The following is a 12,261-nucleotide window of genomic DNA, read 5'->3' as shown; positions in this document are numbered from 1 at the left end:
TGTCTTGCAGGAAATCAGGCACAAAATGAGCAGTATGGCAATGTCATGCTGGAGGGTCATGTCAGGATGAGCCTGCAGGAAGGATACCACGAGGGAGGAGGATGTCTTCCCTGTAACGCACAGCGTTGAGATTGCCTGTAATGACAAGCTGAGTCCGATGATGCTGTGAAAAACCGCCCCTGACCATTACGGACCCGCCACCTCCATATCGATCCTGCTCCAGATTACAGGCCTCTGTGTTACGCTCATTCCTTTGACGATAAATGCGAATCCGACCATCACCCCTGGTGAGACAAAACCACGACTCATCAGTGAAGAGCACTTTTTGCCAGTTCTGTCTAGTCCAGCGACGGTGGGTTTGTGCCCATAGGTGACGTTGTTACCGGTGATGTCTGGTGAGGACCTGCCTTACAACAGGCCTACAAGCCCTCAGTCCAGCCCGCTCTCAGCCTATTACGGACAGTCTGAGCACTGATGGAGGGATTGTGCGTTCCTGGTGTAACTCAGGCAGTTGTTGCTGCCATCCTGTACCTGTCCCGCAGGTGTGATGTTCGGATGTACCAATCCTGTGCAGGTGTTGTTACATGTGGTCTTCCACTGCGAGGACGATCAGCTGTCTGTCCTGTCTCCCCGTCTTAGGCGTCTCACAGTACGGACATTGCCATTTATTGCCCTGGCCACATCTGCAGTGCTCATGCCTTCTTGCAGCATGCCTAGGCACGTTCACGCAGATGATCAGGGACCCTGGGCATCTTTCTTTTGGTGTTTTTCAGAATCAGTCGAAAGGCCTCTTTAGTGTCCTAAGTTTTCATAACTGTGACCTTAATTTCCTACCGTCTGTAAGCTGTTAGTATCTTAACGACCGTTCCACAGGTGCATGTTCATTAAACAAGCATGGGAAACAGTTTTTAAACCCTTTACAATGAAGATCTGTGAAGTTATTTGGATTTTTACTAATAATCTTTGAAAGACAGGGTTCTGAAAAAGGGACGTTTCTTTTTTTGCTGAGTTTATGAGTCTCGAAAGCTGTTAACTTCTAAGGCCTCATTTTCTCATGTACAAACTGCATGTTGTGCATTTGGAAAGTGTTCAGAGCCCTTGACCTTTTCCACATTTTGTTCCATTACAGCCTTATTCTGAAATGGATTGAATCGCCCCCCCCTACACACAATACCCCATAATGACAAAGCAAAATCTGTTTTTTTAGAAATGTTCGCAAAATTATAAAAACATTTAAAACTGAAATATTACATTTATATAAGTATTCAGACCCTTTACTCAGTACTTTGCTGAAGCACTTTGGACAGCGATAACAGCCTGACCAAGGCCCTTCTCCCACGATTGCTCAGTTTTGCCGGGAGTCCAGCTCTAGGAAGAGTTTGTGGTTCCAAACTTCTTCCATTTAAGAATGATGGAGGTCACTGTGTTCTTGGACTTTTGATGATGCAGAGATGTTGTTTTGGTACCCTTCCCCACATCTGTGCCTCGACACAATCCTGTCTTGGAGCTCTATGGACAATTCCTTCGACCTCGTGGCCTGGTTTTTGCTCTGACGTGCAGTGTCAACTGTGGGACCTTATATAGACAGGTGTGTGCCTTTACAAATTATGTCCAATCAATTGAATTTGCCAGAAGTGAACTCCAATCAAGTTGAAGAAACATCAAGGATGGTCAATGGAAACAGGATGCACCCGAGCTCAATTTCGAGTCTCATAGTAAAGGGTCTGAAAAGGTGTATAAATAAGGTATTGGTTTTTTTATTTAAAAGAAATTTGCACCTCAAGAAAAGTTATTGCTTTGTGTAGATTGAGGAAAAACGATTTAATCAATTTTAGAATAAGGCTGTAATGTAACAAAATGTGAAAAAGGGAAGGGGTCTGAATACTTTACGAATGCACTGTATGAAAAGTGTTTAACCTTTTTAACCCTAGAGTGATTTATTCTAGGCAGCAACTCATGGTTAGCACCTGAACATTGGGGAGAGACAACATAAATAATTGCTAAATGTCTCTTATCCAATTGACATGCATATTGATACTTAGGAGGAAGACGCCTGAATAATAAATGTCATGCACTGGGATTCGATGAATCAAAAGAATAGACTGTTAAAAAATCATTTCAAAGACATATTGTACATTGTAATACAAATGTAACAAGTTGGTGGAGCAGTATGGGGTATTTTCCTTCCAATAATACTGAAAATAAGGAATATATATGTACAATATTATTTCTAGGAAAATATCCCCACAGAACAGACGTTGACAACCCTTTTGATAAAAAGTGAGATACTGATAAAGGATTTAAAAGGTTGCACAGCAGGGTGTAAAATGTTCCATGTACCTGGGCTAATTTTACTCTAAATATTACATGTAGGAATTTGGCCAGAGCACCTAATGTCTCAACTTCGCAGTTTTGATTGTCCAAATTGAAAAAGAGCATGAATTCAAAGCTGTTGCATGAATACCCAACCACTAGCTAGTACATTTGGCCTTAATTCTGTTCAGTGTCAAGTCTTCTTTTTTTCTACACTTCTGACAGTGGTGTGTGTGTATATGGTATTAATGTTAATTAATATACCAGCCAGGTTTCCTACTCTAGAATCTTGTTGGCATCAACCGTATTGGATCTAACTAAAACAAGGCATTTCATTCTTTGACAAGTCCTCTCACTGTGGCTTTTTATTTTATTTTTTATAAACTTTCCCCAAAACTTTAAGACCAGGACACGTTGTTTACGCCCTGGTCTCAGGATACCATCTGGGGGAGGTGGACACCTTCAAAATGCTGCTAAAGCCAGGGACAGAGAGAGCACAGAGGCAGTTGCCCCCCTCTGTGCACTGGCATCACTGTACCTCTTCCACCAGGCAGCCATTTTGGTACTTTGTCCATTTTTTTGCAGACCTGATGGTTTCCCTAAATCGAAACTACTGTACAGAAGGGGCCCAGATTCTGATCCCCTATAGACAAGAGTATTTTTTATTGTGGATGTAATAAGAATATATACAATCGTTACCATTTATATTTGTATCCTGGTTTTGTTGATGTTCTTGACTTTGATCCCTGAATAAATTGTCCTCCTGTCCTGTTCTACCTCAGACTATGTACGACAAATAACTTTTCAAGGACCAACAGGCCAGCTGGTTGTTTGATGCATGTTTCTATATTTTTGCTGTATGTTTATTTACGTATTAATAAAGGAGGTTGATGCATTAACATGACAATTATTTGGCAGCCACGTCAAATCAATCCAAATGTTATTGGTCACATACACATTTACCAGATGTTATTGCAGGTTTAGCGAAATGCTTGTGTTCCAAGCTCCAACATTGCGGTAGTATCTAACAATTCACAAAAATACACACAAATCAAAAATAATGGAATTAAGAAATATATAAATATTAGGACGAGCAATGTCGAAGTGGCAATGACTAGAATACAGTATATACACATATGAGATGAGTAAAGCAGGATGTAAACCTTATTAAAGTGACTAGTGTTCCATTATTAAATTGGCCAGTGATGCCATGTCTATAGGGCAGCAGCCTCTAAGGTGCAGGGTTGAGTAGCCGGCTAGTGATGGCTATTTAACAGTCGGATGGCCTTGCCTCTCGGTCCCAGCTTTGATGCACCTGTACTGACCTCAATGATAGCGGGGTGAACATGCCGTGGCTCAGGAAGTTCATGTCGTTGATCTTTCTGGCCTTCCTGTGACATCGGGTATTGTAGGCATCCTGGAGGGCAGGCCCTGCAGTTGTGGGCGGTGCAGTTGCCGTACCAGGCGGTGATACAGCCCGTCAGGATGCTCTCAATTGTGCATCTGTAAAAAGTGTGTGAGGGTCTTCGGGGCCAAGCACAGTTTGTTCAGCCTCAGAAGAGGCGCTGTTGTGACTTCTTCACCACACTGCCTGTGGGGGTGGATCATTTCAGTTTGTCAGTGATGTGTATGCAGAGGAATTTGAAGCTTGTGAATAGGGGCGATGTGAATAGGGGCGTGCTCACTCGGCTATTTCCTGAAGTCCACGATCAGCTCCTTTGTTGACGTTTAGGGAGGTTATTTTCTTGCCAACACTCCGCCAGGGCCCTCACCTCCTCGCTGTAAGCTCTCGTCATTGTTAGCTCCACCTTAATACATGGGCAATATAATGTCTAGAAGAGAATGAGCATTATGATGCATTTACAGTTGGAAGTTTACATACACTTAGGTTGGAGTCATTAAAACTCGTTTTTAAAGCACTCCACAGATGTCTTGTTAACAAACTATAGTTTCGGCAAGTCGGTTAGGACATTACTTTGTGCATGACACATTTTTCCAACAATTGTTTACAGACAGATTATTTCACTTATAATTCACTGTATCACAATTCCAGTGGGTCAGAAGTTTACAAACGCTAAATTGACGGTCTTTAAACAGCTTGGAAAAATCCTGAAAATTGTGTAATGGCTTTAGAAGCTTCTGATAGGCTAATTGACATCATTGGAGTCAAACTCCGTGCAAATCAATCCCAGAACAGCAGCAAAGGACTTTGTGAAAATGCTGGAGGAGACGGGTACAAAAGTATCTATATCCACATAACACTCAGCAAGGAAGAAGCCACTGCTCCAAAACCGCCATAAAAAAACCAGACTACAGTTTGCAACTGCACATGGGGACAAATATCGTACTTTTTGGAGAAATGTCCTCTGGTCTGATGAAACAAAAATAGAGCTGTTTAGCCATAATGACCATCTTTATGTTTGGGGGAAAAATGGGGAGACTTGCAAGACAAAGAACACCATCCCGTGAAACACGGGGGTCAGCATCATGTGGTGGGGGTGCTTTGCTGCAGGAGGGACTGGTGCACTTCACAAAATAGATGGCATCATGAGGTAGGAAAATTATGTGTATATATTGAAGCAACATCTCAAGACATCAGTCAGGAAGTTCAGGCTTGGTCACAAATGGGTATTCCAAATGGACAATGACCTCAAGCATACTTCCAAAGCGGTGGTAAAATGGCTTAAGGACAACCAAGTCAAGGTATTGGCCATCACAAACCCCTGACCTCAATCCTATAGACAATGTGTTCAGAACTGAAAAAGTGTTTGAGCAAGGACTACAAACCTGACTCAGTTACCACAGCGCTGTCAGGAGGAATGGAACAAAGTTCACCCAACTTATTGTGGGAAGCTTGTGGAAGGCTACCTGAAATGTTTAACCCAAGTTTAAATTGTTTAAGGCAATGCTGCCAAATACTAATTGAGTGTATGTAAAACTTCTGACCCACTGGGAATGTGATGAAATAAATAATTCTCTCTACTATTATTGACATTTCACATTCTTAAAATAAAGTGGTGATCCTAACTGACCTAAAACAGGGAATTTTTACGAGGATTAAATGTCAGGAATTGTGGAAAAACAGAGTTTAAATGTATTTGGCTTAGGTGTATGTAAACTTCTGACTTCAACTGTATATAACACTTCAAAATTATATGGCAGCCATGTTAGCTCCCCCATTAATATTACTTGGGGGAATATTAAAACAATGCTTAGAATTAGAACAATATGCCACATTTTTAAAATTGTCTGTACTCTTCGAAATATATGGCTCTGATCCATTATATTTGCTGTAACTGTTCCGTTCTGGCCGTCCTGCCCTCAAAGCCAATTTCTGGTCCTAGATTGGGGGCACGTCCAGGATCGGCCCTAGATTCAGGGAAGTAAACTGTGTGGCAGGTCGACCAGAATGAACAGTTTGGAGTGCGAGCCTTGCCTCGCTCAGACATACACAGGTGAGAAGAAGAGGACAAAAGGAATATCAGCAGTTAAAATGGAGGTAAATCTAAAGTAAAATACACTATAATCTTGTCAAATTTAATTGTTGCATTTGACATTATCCGTTACATTTAATCTTAGGTATTTAGATGTCACTCACTACCAACAGTTAGATGTATTTAGGCACAAAAAATATTCAAAAATATTTACACGCTCAGCTGATTTAATCATTGTTACCTGGCCTTAGGGAATATTTATGATTGACAGGCATGGACATTCCTTTGAAAAGGTTCTTTAGTTACCAAATTACTATTGGTAGAGGAAATATGCAGGTTGCTGAATTTAGAGAATAATTCTGACTTGCGTCGCAATTTGGTCAGTGACTTAATATGGCAGACGGACTAGAGCTGCATCCGTACCCACTACTGTCTGATGATAATAAACTCAAAGCTTTTAAAAATGTACCCTTTGAAATGTTAATTAAGAAAACCTGTCTTTGATCCTCTGCACTGTAATGTGCCCCTGACTGCAAATGATCATCTTCTACAAAAGACCACACACCACATACATGACAATGAATGTAGAATAGGTTAGTACTTTTATTATAGCTGTGACAAACAGGGTCATCACATCGTTCATTTACAATGCGAGTAAGAATCCTGTACACTAATTCCTGAGTAAGCTATGGTACCAAAAAAACAACCAAAAAAAGTCAATTTTACATTTTTGCCTTGACATTTGATTGAAGTTATGATATAAGCTAAGCAATAGACAACTGCCAGCAGTTTGGTCAACAGGTATGTATTTGAATGGAAGCGAATTTCAGTATGAAGAGTAAATTGCCCTTATGGAAATATTCCTGAGCAGTTTCCTTTCTCTCCGGCAGCTCGGATAGGAAGTATGCCTGGATGTTTGTAGTGTCTGGGTGTTATAATTCCTCCCCTTCTTTGTGCCAATCACTGCCAGATCCTGAGCTCGCCACCCCAGTCGCACGTTGCCACCACAGCGGGCAGCACAGGGTGCAGAGACACACACATGCATGCCTGCTGGTGTGCGAGCAGCGTGTGCAGCGTCCGAGCACTCTGCTGGTCGTAGAAGTGGACGGAGCCTGTGGAGCTGCCCGTGGCCAGTATGGACCCATCCGGAGAGAAGCCACACCTCACCGCATAGCCCTCAACCTAAACCATCACACCTTACATTAACAATGAAATCAATTTACACACTATACACACACCGCAAATGACCCGGGCCCACATTTTCCACTTCTATTCGGACACTTGCAGTGCAAAAAATTATCAAAATTCAGATAGGAATGGGCTATTCATGAAATACAAGTTTACAATAATGCAGCTCGAGATTGCATTGAGGTTGCAATCCTCTACTGTCTGATTGAGACTCCCCCTATAGTAGTTAGAGTACCTGGTGGAAAAGCCCAAACAATTATTATTTTTATTACTGCTTTGCATGCATTTCATATTCACACGGTTTCCTTTATTACCTCCGTCATGCACATGAGAGGATTTAAGATAAAGACCACCTATGTCTATTGTTAGTAATACACATCTCAGTACTGTTTAGCATATCATTCCCACACAGGGGAAATAACATGCATAAACAAATAAATGACACGTTTATTCTAATTGGAATGTAAAAAAAAAAAAAAAAAAAAAAATATATATATATATATATATATATATATATATTAGCACCGTTTAGCAGACAGACCATGTTTTTACACAAAGGACCAACGTTGAAACTACACTAAAGTTACAGCTGCTCTCTATAGCTAGCCGAAGGCTACTCACTCGTAAGACAAATATTGACAGCAAAACCTCAGCAGGTCCCTTTAATATTTGTATAACATGTCTGAATGTCACGTTCTATATGTGACTCATCGGTGTAATTGTTTTTGTTTAACCATGTGTGTTTGTAGAGGACTGTAAATGACAGACCAGAGGGACTACTGCTTTTAGCTATAGAGCGATTTGTAGAGCGTATGGATCTCCCATGCAACCGCACAGCCTCATCACCACTGACCTTGTGTCCTTCATACCGCCTCCTCTTGTTCATTCTGTATGGCCGCTGGGCAGAAAATAGGGCCATGTAGTTGCCATTGCTCTGCGCTACAAAGGAGTCCTGCTGGGGGTGAAGGGCTAGGCTGGGGCACGTGTACCGCTCCTGGATTCAATCAAGTGAATGGGAGAAGGTCAGAAAGCATTCAACTGGCTTGGCATTCATACTCAAATGATACCATCTGTATTTTCTGCTATAAAAACCACCCACATGCACTTAAATAGTCAATAAGACATATGGCTGCATGGACCGACATTGACATACATTACAGGGAGAGGAAAAATGTAGTATCCAACTATTATGGAAAACAAAAACAAGAGCTTTAAAGTGGCAATCTGCAGTTGAAACAAAGCAACGCATCCGGTTACTGTTTTAGTAAAAAGCTGAAGGATAGAGGCTAGAAAAATGTAACTACTCAAATTCATAGACATAGTTATGGATGCAAGGACTTACCATCCATGATATCAACATTATATACTGAACAAAAATATAAAACAACATATTAAGTGTTGGTCCTATGTTTCACGAGGCATCGTGAAATCTTCCCATATGCACAAAAAGCTTATTTCTCAAAAATGTGCATTTTACCTTTGTCAAGATAATCCATCCACCTGACGGGTGTGACATATCAAGAAAGCCGATTAAACAGCATTATCATTGCACAGGTGCACCTTGTGCTGGGAACAAAAGACCACCTAAATGTGCAGTTGTGTCACACAACCCAATGCCATAGATGTCTCAAGTTGAGGGAGTGTGCATTTGGCATGTTGACTGCAAAAATGTCCACTTGTCAGAGAATTGAATGTTAACTTCTAAGCCGCCTCCAATGTCATTTTAGAGAATTTGGCCGTGTAACCACGCCAACACAGGACCTCCTTATCCGGCTTCTTCACCTGTGGGATCATCGGAGACCAGTCACCAGGAAGGCTGATGAAACCGAGAATTTATTTCTGTAATAAACCATTGTGGGGAAAAACTCATTCTGATTGGCTAGGCCTGGCTCCCCAGTAGGTGGGACCTATGCTCTTCTAGGCCCCACCCATGGCTTCCTGACCAGTCATGTGAAAACCATAGATTAGAGCTTAATGAATTTATTTCAATTGACTGATTTCCTTATATGAATTGTAACTCAGTAAAATCGTTGAATGTTGCATTTATATTTTTTGTACAGTATAGTTTTATTCATGCTTTGAGGCTATATTGTGTTTATTTACATTTACGACCAACATTGTTTTATTCCAATCTAATATTTTCAGTTCTGATGGGGTATAACAAATAAACTAAGCTGCATTTCTATGTTATATTCTTCAAAAACCAATGGGCATTTATACATATATAATTCATTTAAAAGTTTTTAAAAATGATTTACCAATCGTAGATTGATAAAGTACTTTATGACTAGTTAAGAGATTTTCTTTGCTCCTTACAAGCACAGTGTGTTTGCAATAGCAGGGACAACATGGCTGGGATGAGACAAGCTATCTAGGCCTTGTCCCGTAGGGACAATTTGAAACAGAGATAACTAGGGAGGTACTAACTGAAATTATCCAATAAGAAACTATCATATACATTTTCTGTTGCAAATTGTTTTGATACAGTATGCCCTACTGAACACGACCCTGTTCTTTCTTACATGGTAGATCTGATTGGAGACCTTAGCGGTGGTTTGGAAGTCCCAGGCAATGAGCGTGCGCTCGGCAGAGTCCCGGCTGACCGAGTCACTGCTGGTCACAAACTCCCTGCCCCCGGTCAGGAACAGGATGGCCAGAGTCTGCTGGATCCGTGCCCTGTACACCCTCTCCACCTGGGAACACAGAAGATATGGCATAAATTAAAGGTTGAATAAATACTGCATGTTGTGAAGCTTGGCTCCTCTAGCAGATATGACCACTCCAATTCCTCTGCAACATACACTACCGTTCAAAAGTTTGGGGTCACTTAGAAATGTCCTTGTTTTTGAAACATTAACAATGTCTACACTGTATTTCTGATCAATTTTGATGTTACTTTAAAATGGGCAAAAAAAAGAAATGTGCTTTTCATTCAAAAACAAGTACATTTCTAAGTGACCCCAAATTTTTGAACAGTAGTGTACATTGACACCTACTGGCAGAAAAAATACTTAAAATTAAAATGCACTAGTGGCTAGGCAATTGGGAACATGCCAGTCTGAACTCAAGCCAGAAGGGGTGCAGTGCACCACAGTGTAGATTAGCATGCCTCGACAATGCTGTTAGCTCAGATGACTCTCGGTGACGGACAGCCACAGCGAGAGATCAGACCTGGGAACAAATATCAAATTGAGTGTTTGACAGAGCCTGCCTAGAGTGCCAGATAGAATAGTCCCAAAAGTGTAAACCTCATCTATTGTTTCCATTACGAAAGTATTTCAAAGAAAACAAATACAATTTGAATCCAGGTCTAACAGGGATAGGCCTACGGTGCTGGAGAGAAGAGATGCAGCTGACCTTGCAGGTACGGGCATCCCAGGCCTTGACCTCTGCGCTGTAACCCCCACACAGGAACACTTCAGGATCGTTGGGCTGCACTGCCAAGCACATCACCTTGAACTGGTTCCCCACCTTCACGATCTGCTGTCCTAAGGAACCAAAACACAGAAACCACCACCACAAACCTCTAGCAAACAGGAGAGGAGTACAGAAAAATAACGGCTTGGATAAAGCATACATGACAGAGAAATTGGACACAGAGCCACTTCAAAGTCAAAAGGAGCCCTCAGATCAAGGAAGGTCCTGCGCCACCCCATAAATGTACATCATATATGACAAACCCAGTTAGCACAATGTTTTGGCACAATGAATCAGTGATATCCAAATAAAGTACGAGACATTTGGGAAAGTCCTGTGATATTTTTGGAACTATGCCCTTAACCATGCAGAACAAATTAGTATTTGAAAACCAAAAGCAGCTTTTCTCACACACACGTAGAAAAGAAGCTCATTTAAAACTGACAAAGAAATGATAAAAAAAATTGTTAAAACTAAACAAAAATCCACTGTTTTGGCCAGCATGTGTCAACAAGCTTTTCCTTATTAAATTATAGTGATGTTGAGCTTTAAAACAAACATTGCAGGGCTTAAATATAATCAAGCCTGAAAAGGGTGCAACAGTCCAATGTTTCCGTCAGAACGTACAGCATAAACCTGCAAGGGGACCGTTCCAGACTATACCCAAGCAGCAGACCTGTCAAAGGCTATGTGAAACGTGCCTCAGGGCCACGCGACTCCTCTTTAATCAATCCCACACACAACCAAGACTTCTATAAGCAGTGTTAAAGACTCCCTCAAAAGTGTTAAATTCTAGTAAGTGTCGGACAAAACACCACCCCATATTTAAAATGTGTATTTCCACACACATTTGTTTAAATGAGAAAGTGTCACCAGAAATAACCACAGACAAGGGACTCGCTTATTTATTGGGGGGGAGCGAGTCCCCGTCCTATTGATCAGCAAAGTTTGTGTAATATTTCTTCAGACGTGTGGCCAGGCGGGGTGCATTTCACATCTTTGCCTTTAATGGTTGTGATTTGGGAGGGATCTGAGATCTGTCATCGACATTCAAAGCTAATGTTTGGGGAGACTATGAGAAACCAGCCTTATTTGCATAACAAATAAAGGCCTTTCGTGTTTAAATTAAGAAACATTGATTAGCTTAGCGGAAGTTGAAGATAAGGGGAGGGGACCGATCTCTGTGCTAGAGCTGATCTCTGAACTCCTAGTCATATGATCCACAGCGCTGGCCTACATGATACGAGAGACAGAGAGGACATTGAAGATAGATGGAGCAAAAATAAAACATCTTTCATTAGAGAAACTACAAAAAGCAGGACACTAATGGTTGAGCTACATATGATATTATGACCACTTCACATACATTCCTCCCAGAAGGAAGAATCGTCCAAAAACACGATGAATGGCTGAAGGCAAAAGCATAATGTATGAAAGTGGATGCTTTCAAAGTGAAGTTACAGCTTCTGTTGTAAACCACTGCCTGTGAATATTCTTCCAGTGGCTTCCAATCACACTGGCCCAAGAACAGGCTTGAAAAAGCCCAAAAAGCAGCTGCCACTTCTCACTAATGCCCTTCAAATAAAATGCATTTAATCCATCAGTCCAACTCTCGATTGCTACTGAACTGTGACGGTCATTCTGTAGGCCAAATATGACTGCTTTAGGACTCAACAAATGTAATGAATTGGACCGAGCTTCTTGAGACAAACACTTAAGATGTCCGGTAGGGATATCCTTGTCTCATCGCGCACTGTTGCGGGCCGGCGCAGTGCACGGCGTTTCCTCCGACACATTGGTGCGGCTGGCTCTGGGTTGGCTGCGCGCTGCAGTGGTTGGGTTTCGGAGGACACATGGCTCTCGACCGTCGTCTCTCCCGAGCACGTACGGGAGTTGTAGCGATGAGACA

General features: G+C 41.6%; 1 protein-coding gene across 5 annotated transcripts in view; it reads right to left on the bottom strand.

The window, feature by feature from the left end:
• Nucleotides 1-6,326: 6,326 nt before the first annotated feature.
• wdr25 (WD repeat domain 25) overlaps nt 6,327-12,261 on the bottom strand; it is a 29,140-nt gene continuing 23,205 nt past the window's right edge. For 4 of the 5 annotated variants that reach the window (XM_035752737.2, XM_052497076.1, XM_052497075.1 and 1 more), the window contains exons 4-7: nt 10,293-10,423; nt 9,458-9,628; nt 7,789-7,929; nt 6,327-6,929 (exon numbers count right to left, since the gene is read on the bottom strand). In XM_035752737.2, the coding sequence (XP_035608630.1) occupies nt 6,708-6,929; nt 7,789-7,929; nt 9,458-9,628; nt 10,293-10,423 (665 nt within the window). In that variant the 3' untranslated portion in view covers nt 6,327-6,707. Of the gene's footprint in view, nt 6,930-7,788; nt 8,718-9,457; nt 9,629-10,292; nt 10,424-12,261 lie in introns of those variants that run through there. The other variant, XM_052497079.1, reaches the window with a different exon arrangement.

Source organism: Oncorhynchus keta, chromosome 35, assembly GCF_023373465.1.
Source record: "Oncorhynchus keta strain PuntledgeMale-10-30-2019 chromosome 35, Oket_V2, whole genome shotgun sequence".
In the NCBI taxonomy this organism is placed as follows: domain Eukaryota; kingdom Metazoa; phylum Chordata; class Actinopteri; order Salmoniformes; family Salmonidae; genus Oncorhynchus; species Oncorhynchus keta.
Note: the sequence above shows the minus strand (reverse complement) of the source record. Positions and strands in the feature narration are given on the sequence as shown.